The sequence below is a fragment of the Poecilia mexicana genome, unplaced genomic scaffold, assembly GCF_051168715.1.
Source record: "Poecilia mexicana isolate PSO_F unplaced genomic scaffold, ASM5116871v1 scaffold_18, whole genome shotgun sequence".
Taxonomy (NCBI): Eukaryota; Metazoa; Chordata; class Actinopteri; order Cyprinodontiformes; family Poeciliidae; genus Poecilia; species Poecilia mexicana.
The window spans coordinates 10,995,360-11,015,711 of record NW_028263387.1 but is presented as its reverse complement, the minus strand read 5'-3'; the positions used below and the strand labels follow the sequence as shown (position 1 = coordinate 11,015,711).

The 20,352-nt window shown below is 35.4% G+C and overlaps 1 protein-coding gene and 2 long non-coding RNA genes across 5 annotated transcripts; 2 read left to right on the top strand and 1 right to left on the bottom strand.

The window, feature by feature from the left end:
* Positions 1-2,472: 2,472 nt before the first annotated feature.
* On the bottom strand, positions 2,473-8,205 carry LOC148154047 (uncharacterized). Its single transcript, XR_015766192.1, has 2 exons — positions 7,975-8,205; positions 2,473-5,240 (listed from the first exon to the last, which is right to left on the bottom strand). It is a non-coding gene; the product is annotated as an uncharacterized LOC148154047 (long non-coding RNA).
* Positions 8,206-9,332: 1,127 nt separating this feature from the next.
* LOC148154046 (uncharacterized) lies at positions 9,333-13,505 on the top strand. 3 transcript variants are annotated; one of them, XM_088015963.1, is made up of 3 exons: positions 9,333-9,556; positions 9,991-10,146; positions 11,015-13,505. In XM_088015963.1, the coding sequence occupies exon 3, from the start codon at positions 12,413-12,415 to the stop codon at positions 13,100-13,102; it is 690 nt and encodes a 229-aa protein (XP_087872089.1). In that variant the 5' UTR covers positions 9,333-9,556; positions 9,991-10,146; positions 11,015-12,412; the 3' UTR covers positions 13,103-13,505. The 3 variants fall into 3 exon arrangements, with proteins under 3 accessions (XP_087872089.1, XP_087872088.1, XP_087872090.1); XM_088015962.1 differs by having other exon boundaries at positions 9,335-9,556; positions 9,896-10,130; XM_088015964.1 differs by having other exon boundaries at positions 9,335-9,556; positions 9,896-10,146; positions 11,015-13,504.
* Positions 13,506-13,900: 395 nt separating this feature from the next.
* LOC148154045 (uncharacterized) lies at positions 13,901-18,563 on the top strand. The gene is made up of 3 exons (XR_015766003.1): positions 13,901-14,557; positions 15,544-15,698; positions 18,135-18,563. It is a non-coding gene; the product is annotated as an uncharacterized LOC148154045 (long non-coding RNA).
* The last annotated feature ends 1,789 nt before the right edge of the window (positions 18,564-20,352 follow it).

Below are 20,352 nucleotides of genomic sequence, written 5' to 3'. Positions count from 1 at the left end.
TGCCCATAGCTCAGCTGCCCCAGGGAGCTTCTCAGCTATCTTCTCCTTCAGCTGACCTACAGTGAATCTCTGCATCTCCTCCTCTGTGTGGCAGAGGTCAATCCAGATCTTCTCCCCTATGTCCCCTGTAACCACAACCCCGTAGATTTTCCCCATTCTCTGATGTTCCAGATCTCCAGCAGCAGCTGAAGTGAGACAGACAGCAAATTCTCTCCTCTATATTGGCGTTCTTTTGTTTTTGTTTTGTTTTGATAATCCTTCACACCTTTCAGCAACCTGAATGAGAAAACATAATTGTATCACATTTATACTTATTAAATTGATATTTAAAAATAATCTCTTTTGTCCAGAATACAGCAAAGGTCAAAATTAAAAGTTGAACAATACATACTTTCTTATAAATACAAGTTTTCTGGGATGCTAAACTTCTCTGTAACAGACGCTAAACATCTCTGACTACCTGAACTGGTTTGACTGGTTACATGAAAGATTATTAAAGAAAAGGAAAACAACACAAAAACGACAGAAAATAAAACATCAAATAATATTTTAATGCTTCTGGTGATTTGTTTAAAAGAAAAGGAGAAACATGAACATACCCTCAGCTGAGATTCAACACCTGAAGTAATTTGTAAAGACTTTCTCAGTATTTTTGTCGCTCTCTAAACTTACTGCTGGTTGACTGACACAAAATGTCTGAATAGTTTCACTTTCTGTTTTGGTGCAGCCCAGCCAGATGCTGCATTCATGTGTTGAAAATATCGCTTTCAAAAGATTAAATATGGATTGTTGGCAAGTTTTATATGTATAGTCAGTAGAAAATATATAAATAAACTTATTCTATTAAAAGGAAGCAATGCAAACTTTTTTTTCTGATAGTTAATTTATGTTGGCACAACATACATTTATTTAGCTCCTGGTCAATAATGTGAAATAACCGGTAGGTTTCTTCACCTGCAGGGAAACAAAGATCAATATCATCATAGTTGAACTGGTTAATGTGATTTTAGAGTCACAAAGTCTCTGTTCATTTCTGCTAATATGATTTTATTTCTGTGGCGTCTAGAAAAAACCTTTCTAATATTATTGAACACGTCTTTGGACTTTTGGACTCTGTCACTTTAAGGTGTGTCAACGTTGGATCATGAACTTTGCACCAATAATTTCGTGATAGTTTGAGGCTTGTTTTGCCATCACTCTGACTTATTAGTCCCAGGATATTTAGCTGCTATTGATCAATAATGAAAAAAAATATATTTTCTGCACTTTGGTTTGCAAAAACAAAGTGTCACTGAGTAGATAAGAGGTTAAATGCTTAAACATTCAATATATGGGATTATAGTGGATCAGGAGTTAGGAGTTTGTCCCATAACCAGTGGGTTGTGTCCTACAATGCATTAAAATGTGTAGTTGTAACATGAAGCAATGTGGAATTGTATAAAATATGAATACTTATATAATTGCCTTCTGAAGGAACTATTGGAGAAAGTAACACTGAAGACCTGGAGATCATTTTGGAAGCAACATATTTTTTAGAAATTGATTGAATCCACCTTATTTTACAACCAGTAACACGTTGTGTGATTTGCAACTAGGCCTGTCGTGATAAACAATAAATCAATTAATCACATGATAAATGAAAATTATCAATCCAATTTTAATTTATCGGCTTTTTGTTTCTTCCTGCATTTTTCTCTTTCCATTGATGACACTGGATGAAAAAAGGCTCAAGTCTGGTTCTCTCCACTGACCGTCCCTTCCTCATTTCCTCAGCATAAGGGAGGACAAACTACTGCATCAGGTAGTTGGATATGCCCATCTTCTCTATCTAAGTCTAATGATTATTGATATAGTATACAGACTTCATAATCTGTAATCCTTTGATTGAATGTAGTTTTTATTTCCACTTTGGTTTTATTTTGTGTTTAGTTTTTATTCAAGTGCATTTTTTGTCAACGGAGACTGAGAGTCCATTTTATTTTTGTTTTTGGTTGTTTTGTTTATTTCGTTAAATGTTCTTTTGAAAATAAAGTGTATTTATTTTTGGCAGGATGTGCTTGTATTATGTCTTTACCATTACATCAGTGTAAAAAAAGTTTTCAAATAATATTATCATTTATCCCAATAATTTTTTAGACAATTAATCGCTCAGATAAATTTTGATGTGACTTTTGATCAATGAACCAGAACAACGCTCTTATATTAAATAAAATTAACTCTGCAGCAATGTGGTTTTATAGACATGTTATACAACACAAGTAATGCTTCATCATAGGAAAATATAAAATATGTACTAATAGACAGTCAGAAGAACAGGCAACTTTAAAGTTTAGAAAAGACATAAAATTTTTACTAAAGTCAAAGAGTTGAGTGTGTAGAGCACAGATACTATTTCTAAGCATTACAGCTTCAGCATCATCAGACTAAACTCAGAAAAATTAAACCTTGACCTGAAAGGAGACGGTAAAGAAATCAGTAAGAAGCAAAGCCTTTTATTTAAAACATGTATATTTTTATAGTTCTTTTATGTTCAATATTTACATAAAACAACACTACATTGATAAAAGTGTATGTCCATTGTCTTCACATGCATATAAACTTGAGTGGCATCTAATTGTTGATCTATGGTTAATATAATGTCAGCCCATCCTTTACAGCTACATCACCACTTGATATCTTCTGCGAAAGCTTTCCATAAGCTTTTTTTTTTTTACCCGTCTTGCAGAAGAACATTTATGAGATCAGACACTGATGTTGGACATCAATGTCTTGCTCACAGCCTCAGCTCTAATAAATCAACCTGCTCTGTCAGGTTGAAGCCAGGACTCTGTGCAGGTCAGACAACTTGTTCCAGACCAAACCTGCTCATCCATTTTTGTTCATTTTGCTCTGATAAAGAATCATGTTGGACAGGAATGGAAACGTCTCTCTAACCTGTTCCTACTAACTTGGGAGGATGAAATGATCCAAAAGTTCTTACTATTATGAAGCACTGAAACTTTTTTTTTGCAGGCTTTAAGAGGCTGATCACAACTCATGAAAAAGAGCAACACACCATAGACATCCCTCTTTACACTTTACAAAATATTAATTTTTTTTCCTTTGGATTTCATTAATAAAGGTTTATGATGCTCTCTGCCATGTTGTTGAGTTAATCTAAAAAAACCACATGAGGATTTGAGGTCTGGAGCTTCAGACCTCAAATCAGCAGGGCTTCTGTTGCAGTTGCTCTATTTCTTCCTTTTGTGGTTAAGTTACTGTCATTCACTTACACTTTATTCTAATAACACTGAGATAATTAGGTATAATTAATGGGAAGGACATTTCATCAGTGGAACTGGATTGTAAACACTTGTTACCATGACAGTGACTGCAATACCTGACGCTGATTAGTGATTCAATCCCTTTAGCCATAATGTAAATTTTTTAAGTTTCAGTCGACAAAATAATCAAATAATGTCAGAATAAAAACACTGTAAGACATGTTGAGTTTTACACAGCTTTTTTGTGAAAATTGATTTACATTCAGCATAAATAGATTAAAAGGTTTCACTTCTGAAAACAGTTTTCAGTAATCAAGGAAAATCAACATGCAGACAAAACATCGTCATGATTGTCAGAAAGGTGTGAAACAAATATATGTTCATAGCACCTTATGCATCATTTTGTAATTTTAAAAGTGCTTCATAAACCCCTCAAGAATACCAAGCAATGATCCAAATTTACACATTCATACATTACAAAATGAACACATTATATTTCACTACATATTTTCTCTCCTGACCTCAGATGTAGCAGCTATCACAATCAAAAGGTTTCATGACTGCACAGGCCAAGTTGTATTCACACACTGGGAATATAAATTTTTTACTGCTAAAAGCAAACTTAAAAAATACACTATGATTAATTTTGTAATTGACAGAGCCCCAATTTTTTTATTTTTTTATTTATATGAACAAAAAATAAATAAATAAATTGTGGAGGACCCCCTGTCATTCAGGGGTCCTTAAAATTGTCATAACTTCCCTCCCCACCCCCATACGGCGCCCCTGCACACAAATCAATACATTAAAAAAACTAATTATAAATTATCAAGTTAACTAAAACTTTCAATATAACAAAAACTGAGATTAAGGAAACAATACATACATATCTATAATTTTAATGTTTATTAATCTATTTATTAGTCATTCAAACTGAGGTGAAATTGATTCCCAACACACACAAACAAGCAGTTTATGTCAGCTTCCCCCAAATTACTCCACTCCATTTTGCTCCTGGCGAAATTTACGCTTGTCCGCAAAATGAAGACAGCAAGAGTTGGGAGAAAACACCAGAGTCACTTGGTTATTCAAAAACAATTGAATATATATTTAACAATATTTTACCAATTAAAAACCAGAAAACCCACTCTAGAAAGTGACTAAAACCAAATGAATTAGACAAACAAAAAATTAACAAAATAAAATTAAACTGTAACAAAAAAAAATTATTATAACCTTCTTCTTATATTAGGGCTCCTCAGTTCCTGGGCTCAAGTAACTTTAGATGTGTCCCTGGTGTACACCATCTGTCCTACTTTAATTTTTTTTTAGAATGAAACATTTTCCCATATTCCTCTAAGATATATCCATGAGACAGTGCCACTGTATTGCTTTGACAAATGCTTTCTAGTGCTTGGGTGATAATTATTTGGTGGCTGAATAGCCTGTGGTATTCAGGGGTGTTGAATATCACTGCTTCTATGCTAACATACGATGATATTAAGTTATTATGTACTGTATTATGTGATTGTGGTTCTCTGGAAAGTAAACCATGATCTACCTTTGCTTTCTTGGTATTATTTTGTTTAAGTATTTCACTGCTTTCATTTATAAATCATTGAAGCATCAATTGATCTGTATTCTTGTTAGTGCTATAGCGCAAAAACAAGTCTGTCTAAGATAAACAGCAACCTTTAGAAAAACTGTGCCTCTCTTGTTCCGTAGGAGAATGTAATGGTTGTTCCATATCAAAAAAAATATCTTTGCTACTGCGTCTTATATTTGAACTATTGTCCAAAAGTGAATCCATTCCATCATGTATTTGTTGGAGCTTATCTACCAAAGCACTGATTGGCGAACTAGAAATTTTCACTTCGACCATCGACATGTGCTGTATTCCATGATCGGACAGAAAGGAGTCTTCCTCCAGCTTTTGTTCTTTAAAGTGCACTTCATAGGCCGATCCAGCATAAAAACCTGCAGAGAAGGATAAAGAGTAAACTGTGTCAAATATAATGTCAGCATTAAATATAAAAACAGGATGGTGATAAAAGAATCTAGAAAAAACAAACATGAACCTGTGTGTTTGTTTTTGTGTCCTGATTTTCATAATTAAACTGTAGTTTTTCATTATATCCTACAATTTTTCAGTATTTCCCCTGAAGTAAACTTTGTCACTGGCAGCGGTTTATAATTAAATATCAAATTTTATCACCTTTGAGTTTATATAATGCTTTTAAATCAATCATTTTCTATGTGCAAAAACCAGATGATGAAACAGGTATAATGTCTTCTTTTGCAGTAATATTTAGTTGTGTTGGAGTGGAAAAAGCTGTTAAAAAAATGTGACACAAGATTTTTGCAAATTGGAAAACAATTTGCAGAGAAGAAGCACATACTTCTTCTCTGCACCTTTACATCTTTATTTTAATTAGGGAAACTAGCTTTTTGGAGAGTCATTAAAGGGGGGATATTGTGCAAAATCGTTTTATTTTAGCTTTACATCATGTTATAAATCATGTTATAATATTACTTTCTCATCAAAAACATGCCTGGAGTGTTGCTTTGATTATTTCAAGAAAGTTTGAAAAATCCTTTAATCTCTGTTGGCAACCATTCAGGGGTTCCTAAGTGCTTGCTCTCACAAGGTGCTGTATGTGGAGCTGCAGTGTCAAGGAGTAAGCTATGACGATGATATGAAGACAAGTTTTTTTATTTAAGTTATTTTGATATAAACAGCATTTTCATTGCAGGCATATAAAATGACAAAATGGATCACACTCAATTTTGTTTACCGTGTACTTTTGTACTTGTAGAATTGAATAGAATATTTAGTTTTGTCTTGTAAAGATCCTTGATACATTATTAGATGTGAACTGGCACAATAGAAAACTGAATTGAATTTGTTGTTTCATAGGAACTATTAGTTATTTAATTAAATAAGCACAAAAGCCATTAAGGAATCATTTCTTTTTGAATTAAAGACTACTTTTCCTTTGAACTCTGTGAAGTGTTAATGCACAGTACTCAGCCACGCCCCTAACTCCTCCTAACCTTCAGCGGACTGACTACTGACCAGCTCTCCATCTCACGGGTCCGAAAACCCTCTAATTCCTGGGTATTACCGCAAATAAGAATGTAGAGAACTTTTGTATAAGCTGGGCATGGGAAAGACGCGTCTAAGCTCTAACTACCTTCATCCAAGACGTTATGACCCGCTTCAGTCTATGATCCAGACATGGGAGTAGTCCCGCCGGTGTCCGAGCTCATAAACCACGTCTGTTCATGGTAGCTCTTTCCCTGATATTAACGTGCACTTGTTATAACTTAGATAATTTTAGAGACTAGGAATAAGTCCCAGGGTCATTATTTATCTGAACTAAAGAACGTACGAAGCCACCATAATTTACTAACACCATTAACATTGATTTTACATTAATCAGAAGAATTAAATCTAGTTGACTCAATTAATTTAACTGTCCACAACGTCAAATTAGACTTTAGTATCTTTATTAGCAAGCTTTAGCACGGGAAAAAGACATACAGCATTTCAATAAAAGATTATGAAAACAATACTCTACGTATTTTTTGAATTTTACTCCTAATTCTAACCCTACACTGTGTCTAAATCTAAATAGAGGCTTTGGGGGAGGCAGTTTTACTCGAACCCAGATCCAGAGACGATCTTTGGCAGCAGAAACTTTAACGTCCATGGATGAAGCCCTGTCTTTGTCTTGGCAGAATCCTTTTAGAATAAATCCAAAGTTGAACTGGTGAGAATCCTCATAAACTCAGTCCTTAATCCATATGAGATCTTTGTCTATTCCCCATGTCCCTTCACCTACCATCTACCTCCAACACAACATCAGTGACCTTTAGTTACAGTTACACACTTTTACCATTTCAAGTTCAATGTTAAAATCACATTTACAACCTTTTAGTTTCTCTGATTTAGCATTCATTTATAAGTTTATAACCATTACGTGTTAGTTACTCTTATTAAAATCATGATGTGAGTTATTACAGACATTTCTGAAAATCTAATTATTTGACACCATATTACAGTTACTTCTTTCACCTGTAAGTACTTCCATAAGTTTAAGAGTAAGTGTAAATATTCTTATAATCAAACCAACATCAACCACTGGTTAAACCAATATTAATTATTGTTTTAATCATAAGTTATCATTATTAATTTAAGTATTTTACTCTGGGTTTTATCCAATTACTCAAAATGTTTAGATTTTATTCTTTAAACCTTTAATGCCCTGAAATGTGCACACTGAACTATTTTTATTCACTGCAGGCTGGAAACTTCCTCTTTCTTCAGGAAACCTGTTCTTCCTGTGCCATGACTTTCTTTCTGCTAACTATGATTATTTTTTATGATTAAATAGAAAGAAGTAGAATTAAAGCAAAGTATGCAGGACACCATAACAACACACACAACCAGATTAATTTTATTACCGTCTGACTCTACTGTTGGGTCTTGATGTCACCTGTGTAATCAGTTTTAAAGATAACTTTATTTATTGTTATTATTAACTAAAATCTCCAGCATGGGGAAGTGGGCTGAGCTCAACTTTTCTCGACAGAAGTAATAACATGGATATATTTATGTTCAGATATCAGAATAGTGGTATGACTTTAAACTGTCTCTGCACTCTTAAGTAGCCCAACATGGCTGTTCTCAGGTTCAGGTTGACGTTACCTGGGTTTGGTGGAAACTCCTGTAACAGCTTGTTGTTAATCCTCTCCTTGAGCTCCTTCACAGTCATGTTCCCCAGCTGCTCCTCGGTGTCACACAGGTTGACAAACAACTCCTTTCCTTCATAAAATGTGTCATTTTTATTAGAACTGACAACAACAACTCCAACAGCCATCTTCACTTCTGTTTGTCGTTGAACAGGAATGCGTGGCTCTTCCACTTCCTTGTCTTCCCCTGAGCATAAGTGACGTATTGTTTACCAATGAGTCAATTCTTTTTAACGAACAAGAAGGGCCGGGCTTAAGCTCTGCTGAAAATCCATGTGAGTAAGACTTTATTTTGATGAGAGTACCTTGAAGCCAGTCACAAGCAAAAGCACAGTTTCTCTTTACCAGTTATGTGAAATAAAGAACGAATACAAAGAGCAATAGAGAGTTGGATTTACGTATTTTAAATTAGGCTCAAGTAAAAGTGACAATGAAAACCACAAGACTTGTTTCTTGTAAGGGAGCTCCGCTAAAAAAACTCCTTTTAGATATATTATAGAATGGAAAAGTAGAAGTCCACAAACTCATTGATATATTTTTAAGAATACCACAGCATTTTTACGATCGTACTTATTTTCCCCTTCTGGGCTTTTGAAAATCTACAGGTAGATATGATCAGTGCTAAACTGTTTCATGATGTAGAGATAGGATCTAAGTAAACAAACATAAAAATATCAAAAGAAGAAAACAGAAAAAAATGAAGCCCAAACACCTGCAGATCATAACAGTTATTGATCTCTTTTCTACATTTTTGTGCTATAGTTTATTAATTTCTTTTATTGTCAATATTTTTTCAATCATCTTTTTGGTGATTGTGTAATGTTTTTCTTAGTTTATGTCTTTCACATGCATGTTCTTGGTTCTTGTTTTATTTGTAAAGTTTATTCTGGATTGCTTGTGCTCAGCAATGTCAATATACTGACCTCACGTGTCTGCCTTTTAGTCTGTATTGGGTTTTCTCCACAAAACAATGATTGTCCTTGATGTCTTTTTCTAAGTTGCTATTAGCAGTTATTCCACTGGGTGACACTCTTACTCAGAATATTGAGTTACAGTAAAAAACATAAATCCAGAAAGTTCTGCTGGATAAATTACAAAAGTAGATGTTGTTGGTCCAAACATTCAGGACGCTGTACACACCTGCACTAATAGTGTTTAGTATGGGCAGATATGTATTATAACAGGAAAAACATTGCATTGCTATTTGTTTTTGTAAGTTTTCTTTCTTTTAGTCTCTAGAGACACTGTTGCATTTTCACCGGAGTAAGTTACATAAACGCATACAGGGAATAATCTCAATACTATGTCGATTTCTAGTTTGACAGGAATCTAGAAAGCTTTTCACATGAATGTTTGAAACACGCTTCATCTTTTGAGGTCAGTTTTTCAGACACCTCGTGAATGCAGCATCAAGTTTAACCAGGAAACAGAAACTATTACGACATAATATATCTCAGTGGAACAGCAAAGTTTAGGGATTATCAGAGAAACTGGAAACGTCCCAGCGATACTTACGGGTGTTTAATCTAACAGCTGAGGTAAGTTAATGTGTGTATTTTTGCTATTATAGATATTTTTGCTTTCTGAAATCGCTCTGTGACCGACTTGCTTTAGCCCAGCTTTCTTTAACATGGGTAATATAGTGCTACAGTAGAAACTGTGTTATAAAGAAGCTGCCAAATAACCAGTGAAACCAGTTCAGCTGGTCAGCGATGTTTATTATCTAGATAAATTGCCACACATATATTAATAATTATGTATTTTTCCACACCTGCGTTTGTGATCTCTGCTAAATTTTGAAATAAGTGTTTTTAACGTTTTCTTTTTAATCAAGAATTTTATGTGTGTAAAACTGATATAAATGTTTATTTATTCAGGTTGCTGAAAGGTAAAGAGGATTATTTAAAAGAAAAAGAAAAAACACCAATAACGAGGACAGTATTTACTTTCTGTCTGACATCTGCTGCCGCAGGAGATTGAAAGCATCAGAGAATGGTCTACCAGATTTTTATTAGGGATGAAAAGGGGATTAATCGGAGGATGAACCTCGGCAACACAGAGCTGGAGATGCAGAGAATAACTTTGGGTCAGCTGAGGAAAAGGATATCAAAGGTCTGTGGAATCACAGGTAAACTCACTGATATGAGACAAATAAGCCCAATAACTAATCTCTATACTAAATAAAACAGTGTTAAAAGATGTGGAGGAGATATTTAACCAAAAACACACACATATTAATAAAATGCAAAGCAAACTCAGTGTTTCAGGTGTTCTGTAGTTTTCTGGAAGTTTGTTCCAGATTAGTGGATCACAAAAACTGAATGCTGCTTCTTGATGTTTGTTTCTGGTTCTGGATGCTAAACTGTTCAGTGATTTATAAACTAACAGCAGTATTTTAAAGTGTATTCTCTGAGCTACAGGGAGCCAGTGTAGGGACTTTAAAACTGGGTTTATGTGCTCTAACTTCCTTGTTTTGGTCAGAACACTAGCAGCAGCGTTCTGGATCAGCTGTAGCTGTCTGATTAATTTCTTTTATTAATATTGCAGTAATCAGTGGCAACTGAAGATAAACACATGGAGGAGTTTCTCTAAATCTTGCTAAGACATGAGTCCTCTAATTCTGGAAATGTTCTTCAGGTGATAGAAGGCCGACTTTGTAAATGTATACCTAGGTCTCTTTAAGAGTCCGTTTTTTGATTAATTTTACCTAAAAAAAAGAATCTGAATAATAATTATACCCACTTTGAGTGTTGACCTCTTTATGTCAAACCCTTCTTCATTTATACAGTTACACATCTCTTACTGTGCTTAAATCCATTAAAAGTTTATCCACCTTAGAATTACTAAATATTCCTATTGATGATGATGTGGCCAAAATACTTGGCTAGTAATTGTGCATTTTGTTTAGAATAGTTCTGTTGTTTAAAAATGTTTATTTTGGTCTATTTGTATGATATTAACTATGATTCTAAGTTGTTTGTTTGTTGTGTGTGCAGAAAACGAGCAACGATTAATCTTTGAAGGCAGAGAGCTGATGGGCAACGAGAAACCGCTGTTTGAATATGGGATCAGGCACATGTCCTGCATATGTCTGACTTTAAGACTACGTGGTGGAGGGCAGCCTCCTCTGCATGACAGAGGACTGGGTGATAAGGAGGGTGAAACTCGAAGAAGTAAAGAATGTGTGATGCCTGATGTTTGAATGTCCATTTTTGTGGTTCCAAGTTTGATCTTTTCCCTCATCAAAATGCCTGTATTAACTGGAACCACATCCCTCCCCATCCTCATTTAGACATGTAAAATATTCCGCACTTCCTGTTACATACTATACTCACTTTATAAAAACTGTCAATATATGGTCAAATGTAGAAGTACAATTATATGCAGATGTCACAGTATTATATGTTCATGCAAAGAAAGAATCTGCAGCTATGATACCAGGTTACATATACAGAATTAATGTTTACATCTCAACACAAAGAAAACCTTCCAGTTTTAATTGTGTTGAGATGTAAACATTAATCATTAAACATTTACCCATCAGCCAACAGAAGGCCAGGAACCAAGTATTATTGATAATGGAGAGATACTTGAAGTGGTAAAAAATGTAAATATCTAGGAATATTTTTGCCTCAAATCTGACTTTTAAAAATTATGTTAAGAAAATGTCAAATGTCATAAAATTTAATTTAGCAAACCTCCCTTATATAAGAACTTTTCTCAACCCACAGTCCTCTAGGATTATATGCATGCAATGATTTTTTTTTTCTCATAATCTACTGCTATACAGTTTATCCAGAAGGTGGTGTCGATTAGAGGCTCACATTCATGGGACAGAATATATCAAGAGTGAAAACAAAAAGCAAACCAGTTATGTACTCATTCATAATGTCTTCCACTGTTTATAACGGAGGGTTTTGTGTCCTGTTTTTATAATGTTTCATTTTTATAATGTTTTAGTTATTTCCTTGTGTGGCCACAAAGAAATAACAATGCGTGTTGACGTCACAGAATAACAGTTTAATCCATGAATTTACACAGAAACTGCAGAACAACGGAGACATACATTCATTTACCTGACAGACTTGGAAAAGAAGGAAAGAAAGAAAAGCGTATATATATATATATATATATATATATATATATATATATATATAGGGGTCTCACTCCCAGAAGGAACAATAGCAGACATAGAGCACAGCTACAAGTACCTGGGAATACAGCAAGCAAATGGCAACCTCGATGAGGTCACAAGGACAGGAGCCACAGCCAAATACCTCCAACGAATAAGGCAAGTCCTGAGAAGCCAGCTCAATGGCAAGAACAAGATCCGTGCAATAAACAGCTATGCCTTGCCAGTAATCAGATACCCTGCCGGAATAATTAGCTGGCCAATGGAAGAGATGAAGGCCACGGACGTTAAGACTCGGAAGCTACTAACCATGCATGGAGGGTTCCACCCCAAATCCAGCACCCTGAGACTGTACACAAGCCGTAAGGAAGGAGGCAGAGGACTAGTGAGTGTGAGAGCCACTGTCCAGGATGAAACATCCAAGATCCATAAATACATCAAGGACAAAGCCTCAACGGACGATGTGCTCAGCGAATGTCTCAGACAATGGGGAATAGAGGATGAGGTGCTGGAGGAACCATCATGGGAGGACAAGCCCCTACATGGGATGTACCACCGACAAATAACTGAAGTGGCTGATATCAGGAAATCCTACCAATGGCTGGAGAAAGCTGGACTCAAGGACAGCACAGAGGCCCTCATCCTGGCCGCCCAGGAACAGGCCCTAAACACCAGAGCAATAGAGGCTCAGATCTACCACACCAGACAAGACCCAAGGTGTAGGTTGTGCAAGGAGGCCTCTGAGACAGTCCAGCACATAACAGCAGGGTGCAAGATGCTGGCAGGGAAAGCGTACATGGAACGACATAACCAAGTGGCGGGCATAGTGTACAGGAACATCTGTGCCGAATATGGACTGGAAGCCCCGAGGTCAAAGTGGGGGGAATGGTGGTGGAGAATGACCGAGCTAAGATCCTGTGGGACTTCCAGATCCAGACAGACAAGATGGTAATGGCGAACCAACCAGACATTGTGGTGGTGGATAAAGAACAGAGGAAAGCCGTTGTGGTGGATGTAGCAATACCAAGTGACCACAACATCAGGAAAAAGGAGCATGAGAAACTGGAGAAATACCAGGGCCTCAGAGAGGAACTGGAGAAGGCCTGGAAGGTGAAGACCACAGTGGTGCCTGTGGTCATCGGGGCCCTCGGGGCAGTCACCCCCAAACTGGAGCAGTGGCTCAAACAGATCCCAGGAACAACATCAGGCATCTCAGTCCAGAAATGTGCAGTTCTAGGCACAGCCAAGATACTGCGCAGAACCCTCAAGCTCCCAGGCCTCTGGTAGAGGACCCGAGCTCAGAGGATGAAAGAGACCACCCACGGAGGGTGAGAGGGGAAATTTTTATATATATATATATATATATATATATATATATATATATATATATATATATATATATATATACATATATATATATATATATATATATATATATATATATATATACATATATATATATATTTAAAAAAATTCACACATCTTGAATTGCTTCTACTTTCTGTGTTATCCACACAGACAGCTTATATATGTACAGTAAAATATTTATGATTTTATTTGTTTTGGTTTGCACAATGAGCCACTGACGATTTTTGTCATCGTACCAGGAAGAATTTAAAACTAGTTTCACCCCTGGACACAACTGGGCCGAACTCCTCCCTCCTGAGCCACCATAACCGTACAATGTATGTTTAAACATTTAACCTCTTATCTACTCGATGTCATTCTGTGCTTGTAGAACAAAGTACAGAAATTTTTTTTTTTTTTTTTTTTTTCATTAGTAGCAACAAAATATCCTGGGACTAACAAGTCAGAGTGATGGTAAAACAATTCTCAAACTATCATGTGAAATCATTGGTGGATGTTAGTGAGGCAACAGCTTGACACAGATTCCTTAAAGTGAAGTTCCAAAGACAAGATCAATAATGTTAGAAAGTTTTACTGTTTTCTAGACGCCACAGGAAACAAAACATGTTGGTAGAAACGAACAGTGAGACTTTGTGAATCTGAAATCGCATGAACCAGTTCAACTATGATAATATTGATCTTTGTTTGTTTCCCTGCAGTAAAGCAACCTACCAGTTATTTTACACCGTCAGTCAGGAACAAAATAAAAGTATCTTGTGTCAACAAAAATTAACTATCAGAAAAAAGATTGCATTGCTTCCTTTTGCTTTATTTTTCTTTTTTCTACTGGCTGTAAATATAAATTTTGTCAACAATCCACATTAATCTTTTGAAAGCGATATTTTCAACATATCATGAATGCAGCATCTGGCTGGGCGTAACTACAACAGAAAGTGAAACTTTTCAGAAATTTTAGCTCACTCGAATAGCAACCTAAGTTTAGAGAAGATGCTGTGAAAGTCTTTACAAATTACCTTCAAGTGTTGAATCTCAGCTGAGGGTAAGTTCATGTTTCTCCTTTTAGACAACTCACCAGAAACATTAGAATATTATTGATGTTTTGTTTTTTTGTGATTTTTGTGTTTTTCTTTAAGAATCCTTCATGTAAACAGTCAAACGAGTTCAGGTAGTCGGGGATGTTTAGCGTCTGTTACATAAAGTTTAGCATCCAGAAAACGTGTGGTTGTAAGGAAGTAGGAAGTATGTATTCTTCAACTTCTGTTTTTGACCTGTATTGTATTCTGGAGAAAACAGCCCAGATAGCAAAATATGAGTGAAACAACGCTGAAACAACGTTAGGCAGAAACATTGAATCCATGTTGAAACCTGATATTGGTCGGTGACTCGCATGTTGAATCAACGTGTAACTGACACTATATCAATGTTGATTCAACCATTATCTGAAAGTGGGTCTTCATGCACTTTTGTGTTGATTTTATATTGAATCAATGTTAAGGAGTCAATATTGATTAATGTAAATTTTTTGGTCTGATGGGTCTACATCATAACATACCATGGTAACACTTTATTTGAAGGGGGTGAATAAGACTGACATAACACCAGTCATGAACATGAATAAGCCTTCATGAATATTTATGACTGTTGTCATAAAGCGTCATTCAGTAAATTATGACACTTTTAATACAAAGTTGACATTATTCAAAATGTCTTTGTTATGACAACTTGACATTAACCAAGAAATCATTACTGTTTAAACTTTACCTTTAATAACATAAAGATACCTAATTTTTAAAGTGCAATCAGTAATACTTTTATAAAAAAAATTATATCCGATGCTGATATCTGCTAAGTTTTGAAGAACATTTTAAACCTCTTTTATTAAGAATTTAATGTGTGTAAAACTGTTATCATATAATTGTTTTATTTATTCAGGTTGCTGAAAAGTATAAAGGATTATATTAGAATAAAAATAAGCACCAACACTGAGCATAGATTTTACTTTCTGTCTCATATCTGCTGCTGCAGGAGATCTGGAAACGTCAGAATGGGTTACCAGATTTTTGTTAAGACATTAACGGGGAGGACTTTCACGATAAACCTCGGCAACACAGAGGAGGAGATGCAGAGCGTAACCGTGGGTCAGCTGAAGACAAAGATATTTCAGAAGGAAGGAATCCCAGGTAAACTCACTGTGACTTTTCAGGCAAAACAGCCCAATGATCATTTACCACACACACACGTACACACTTAGGTGTGCGTGTGTGTGTGTGTGTGTGTGTGTGTAGGTGTGTGTGTGTGTGTGTGTGACATTTAATTAAAACTCTGAAGCAAAGCATAGAGGAAGAGGCTGGTTTTTTAACAGATTATCAAAATGTTAATATTCCTCAAAAATGAATGTTTTAGAAAGTAACATGAGGTTTTAGCTTTTTGTGCGGAGTGTCTATGTCTGCACAATTATTAGAATTATTACAGATTTAGATGAAAAACATTTCTCCTTCTCTCACTTAATTATTTTCATCTAAGTAGAGAATTATAAACAAACAACTCAAAACGTTGTAAAAAATATTTTTGAAAAAAAAAAAAACAATAAAGACACCCTTCTTTTAAAACCCAGCAATAAACCAGTTTCTGAATCTGTTAACGATTAACTTTTTGTTCAGCGTCTCAGATGATGTTCATAGAGCTGGACTGTTTTCTTCCACTAAACCTTCTGTATGAACTGCCTACAAGTTCTCAAGTAGGTTCAGGTCAGGTGAAGAAAAGACCAAATCACCAGTTTTTTATTTTTATAAAACTGACCTGGTGGGCCGGTGTTCTAACTATCTGGGCTACCCATAAATCCGTCCTACCTTGTGGTAATGCACATTGATGCTACGTCACATACTGCTTACTCAGCAGATTTCTTATCATCCTGGAATTTATCTGGAAGTTTCGTTTAATCTGTCTTATTTCATCCAAGATTACACTAAGCTTTATTTAATTTATTTAATAACTGGCTTCCATTAAGCTGCTGTATTACTTCATGGTTTAATGTTACATGACAGGCAGCTTGGGAGCATATTTATGGCTTTAGTTTGCCGTCTGCAACGTCGTTACTATACTGTAAACAAGAATTGGTGTCAATCATGTTAACCAGGACAAAATACTTTGCATTGTGGGCTATTTTGTCCCTATAGGCTTAAAATATTTTACTTTGATAACTCTTTTTTATTAAACCATGCTAAATGGAGGATGTTGGTGTTAATATTATGTGAGATATTGAAGCTGTGTAATAGCAGTGTAATATTAGTGTATATTAAACACATCCTGTCATTTCTGGTGCACTGTGACCTGTGCAGTTCAGTGGACACATTGTGGATGCATTTGATAACAGACATACAATGTATTAATGTGCAAAGACGAGTTTGCTGTGACCTGTAGTTGCAGATGTCTGTGTTGAATTAAATTTAAATAAAAACCTGTTTCCCCTGTCTGATGCTGTTTCATTCTTACAAACACCTCTATAGCTTTTCATTTTAAACAGGTAGGATATTCAGATGAAGGAAGTTCTTGTTGTTTCGTTGTGATCTTGTTGTTTTGTCGTGTATATAAATTGTTCCAATGCTAAGCTAAGCATAACTACTAAGCTTCCACTTTAGTCCCATCACTCAAATAACGTTATCAGGTGATATTTAACATTAAAACAACCCGCTATAGTTTTCAGTTTGTAAACATTACGGTAGCAGTTTTGGACACATAGCACTGACAGATGAACATAGACATCTATCCGTGCTACTGTAGGAAAATCTGATGAGGTAGCACAGATAGTCAGGACATCGGTTTATGAAACCCCTTTCACAGAAGAGGATTGTGGCTGATTTTTAGACCTTTGCTGAGGAAGAAAAGGTGTGGAGTTTCTGACTGCATACAGAATTCTTGTTCACATCTCAAAATCATAATCGGCAGGTTTGTCTCTTTAAAAAAGAACCTGACATGGCCACGGTAAGGAAGGCTGAAACCTGAGACCACTACTGAACACGAAGCGTCTAGACTGGGCCAAGAAATATCTGGGGATCAGATCAGCTTCACCTGCAAGTATTGACCAATGACTGGTCTCCCAAAATTAATAGAATCAGTGCAGCCTTCAAAATAATGGATTCCTGGTTGCTTCACGCTCGGTTCTCCCTGGAAGGTGATGTGCATCTTGTTTTATTGACACATTTCTTGTTGACTGTCTGCAACAAAACGTTGGTCTTTGATCACAACTTGATGTCTGAACAATTTCAGGACTGCTGCCTCCCTCAGACAGGTGGTCATTTTTGATTATTAAGAGCCAATTATATCTCTTTTCTGTCTAAGAAACAAAACTGCCTAATAATTATACACACCAAGACACAGATTGTTGACCTATTTATCCTCCCTCACTATATACATATATCTTGCTATGCTTAAATTCATTAAGCATTTAAGTTGATCCAACTTGGAGTTACAAAATATCACTAAAGAAAATGATTTGGTCAAAATATTTACTGGCCTAATAATTGTGTATATTATGATAGTTGTTTAAAATGTTTATTTTGGTGTATTTGTATGATATTAACTATGATTCTAAGTGTGTTTGTTTGTCGTGTGTGCAGAAGACCAGCAACGATTGATCTTTGATGGCAAGGAGCTGGAGGACACAAAACGGCTGATTGAATATGGAATCCAACACGAGTCCGAATTACATTTGGTTTTAAGAATGCCTGGTGGAGAGCCGCCTCCTGAGACTGACTCAGATGATGAACTGAGTAATAGGGAGGGTGAAACTCAAGCTCAAAGAAGAAGTAGAGAAAATTTGGCTGATTTTAGTTGTTGTTTATGCTGATTTATTTTTACTTATTTTAACAGAACTATGTATTGTATTTAGTCCTGTGAATTATACAGAAAGATGTCTTGTTTTTTTATGTTTACTTGTGTCAGACAAAGGATGAAATTTAGTTATTGTAATAATTCACTTCCATTAATTGTGATAAAACTGATTAATGGGCAGTGTACAAATCAAATAAATATGATCAGCAGAAATATTCAAGGTTTCTTGTTTTTTCATTGAGTCAACTGTAAGAACATTTGTAGACCGATTTTTAAGAATCTTGTGTTTTGTATTTATAAAGCATCTTATTTTTTATCTACTTTACAATTTAAACAAAGGAAATTTGCTAAAATGCAACACAATGCAAGATAATTTGTGAACATCAACAGGAAATTTGTCAATACTACAAATTTTATATTTGAAGTTTGAGATTAAGAGCAGAGTCAAAGCATTAATATTAGTGATCTACATGATCTTCCTTACAAACTGATAAAGGTGAAGAGAGACAAATTAAAACTGAAACATAGAAGCACAACATGTAAATAAGGTTTTCAGCTTAAAAGATGATCACAACCTGCAACAAGAGAAGGAAAAAAATAACGTAAAACATTTTATCTCCAGAAACTAAAGAACTGATGCCTTCACATAGCAATAAGAGTTGAAATGTCACTTTTATTGGAGAATGTTTTTCCTCTCTAAATGAAATAGTTATCATTTCAGAATTGAAAGTCCTTCTCTGTCGATTTGAGGATTAGTCAGATTTTTACGTCTTATATGTAAACTGTCTGCATGTTCTAGATTGAAGCTTTAAAAACAAGTTGCTAGAATAAAGCCTGTGGAGTAAAGATGGAAATGGAAATGGAAAACTTAAAAAGGTAGGATTATCTGGAAGGCTTAGGAAGGGGAAAAGATTAGATTTATGTTTCTCGTCTGCAGTTTAGTGAAACTGAACAGAAGTAGCTGCAGACGGTGTGACTTATCTGGTGATTATGTGTTCCTTCTGTCGGTCTGGGTGGGTTTATATTCAGAAGGGGGGGTACTTTCACAGTTTTCCCTACAAACATTTCCCATTTAATCCAAGAGATGCTTCATTCGTGAACATTCGGGGTCTTTCAGCCACTTTAAATTTATATGCAGGGGAGAAGAGAATAAGAATGGCATCTTAATGTAAAGAAATAAATAATCTCTAGTAATTATTGGTTTATCAATTGCTGAAGATCATCAGTCCATCGCAGGGTAACACAGACACAATGGACAATCATACACACATTCACACTTAAGGACCATTTAGAGACTTAACCAAACAAATTAGTTGTTTTTTGTACTGTGAATCACTTTTTATTAGTTTAATTTACCAATTTTTTATATTAGAAGCTATGAGTTTACAATTTACACAACATTTTTAAGACTTAAGCCTATTAAAAGTAGCTTTATGAATAGACAAATACGCTGAGATGGATGCGAGTGATTGGCTCACACAGCCCCTTCTCATCAGTATTTTGAAATAACACCAACGTGCACCTGAAATCCGAGACGTGCTACACATTTCTCCCGTTAGTGCATTTTTAAATGAAAGTATGTGTGACCATGTCTGAACTTGTCTCGTGAATTGACAGGTTGTTATTCAGGACCTGTGTTTTTATGTCCGAATGCAAGTTGTAGCAGGTATGGAGTGTTAAACTGTGAAAGTCATGCTGTCGCATCTCAAACTCTAAAGCTCGTGGCTATGCAATCACTCCAGTTACTGCTCTCTGATCATCTCAGGACTAATATTTTAACACAGGTTCTTGGCCCTGCACTGTAACCAGACTCAAACTCATGGAAAATCTGAGAGAATTAATTAGTTTTAACAATGAGTATTTACCAGCTTAAATTGAGAACCATTAACAGATATACATAGGTAATTTGACGACAACCCAAATTCTCAAAGAGAAAGATGATAGATGGATTTGGGTGAATAACTGTGTGGCAGAGTGATTTTAAGTCCAGCAGATCTGAGGGAG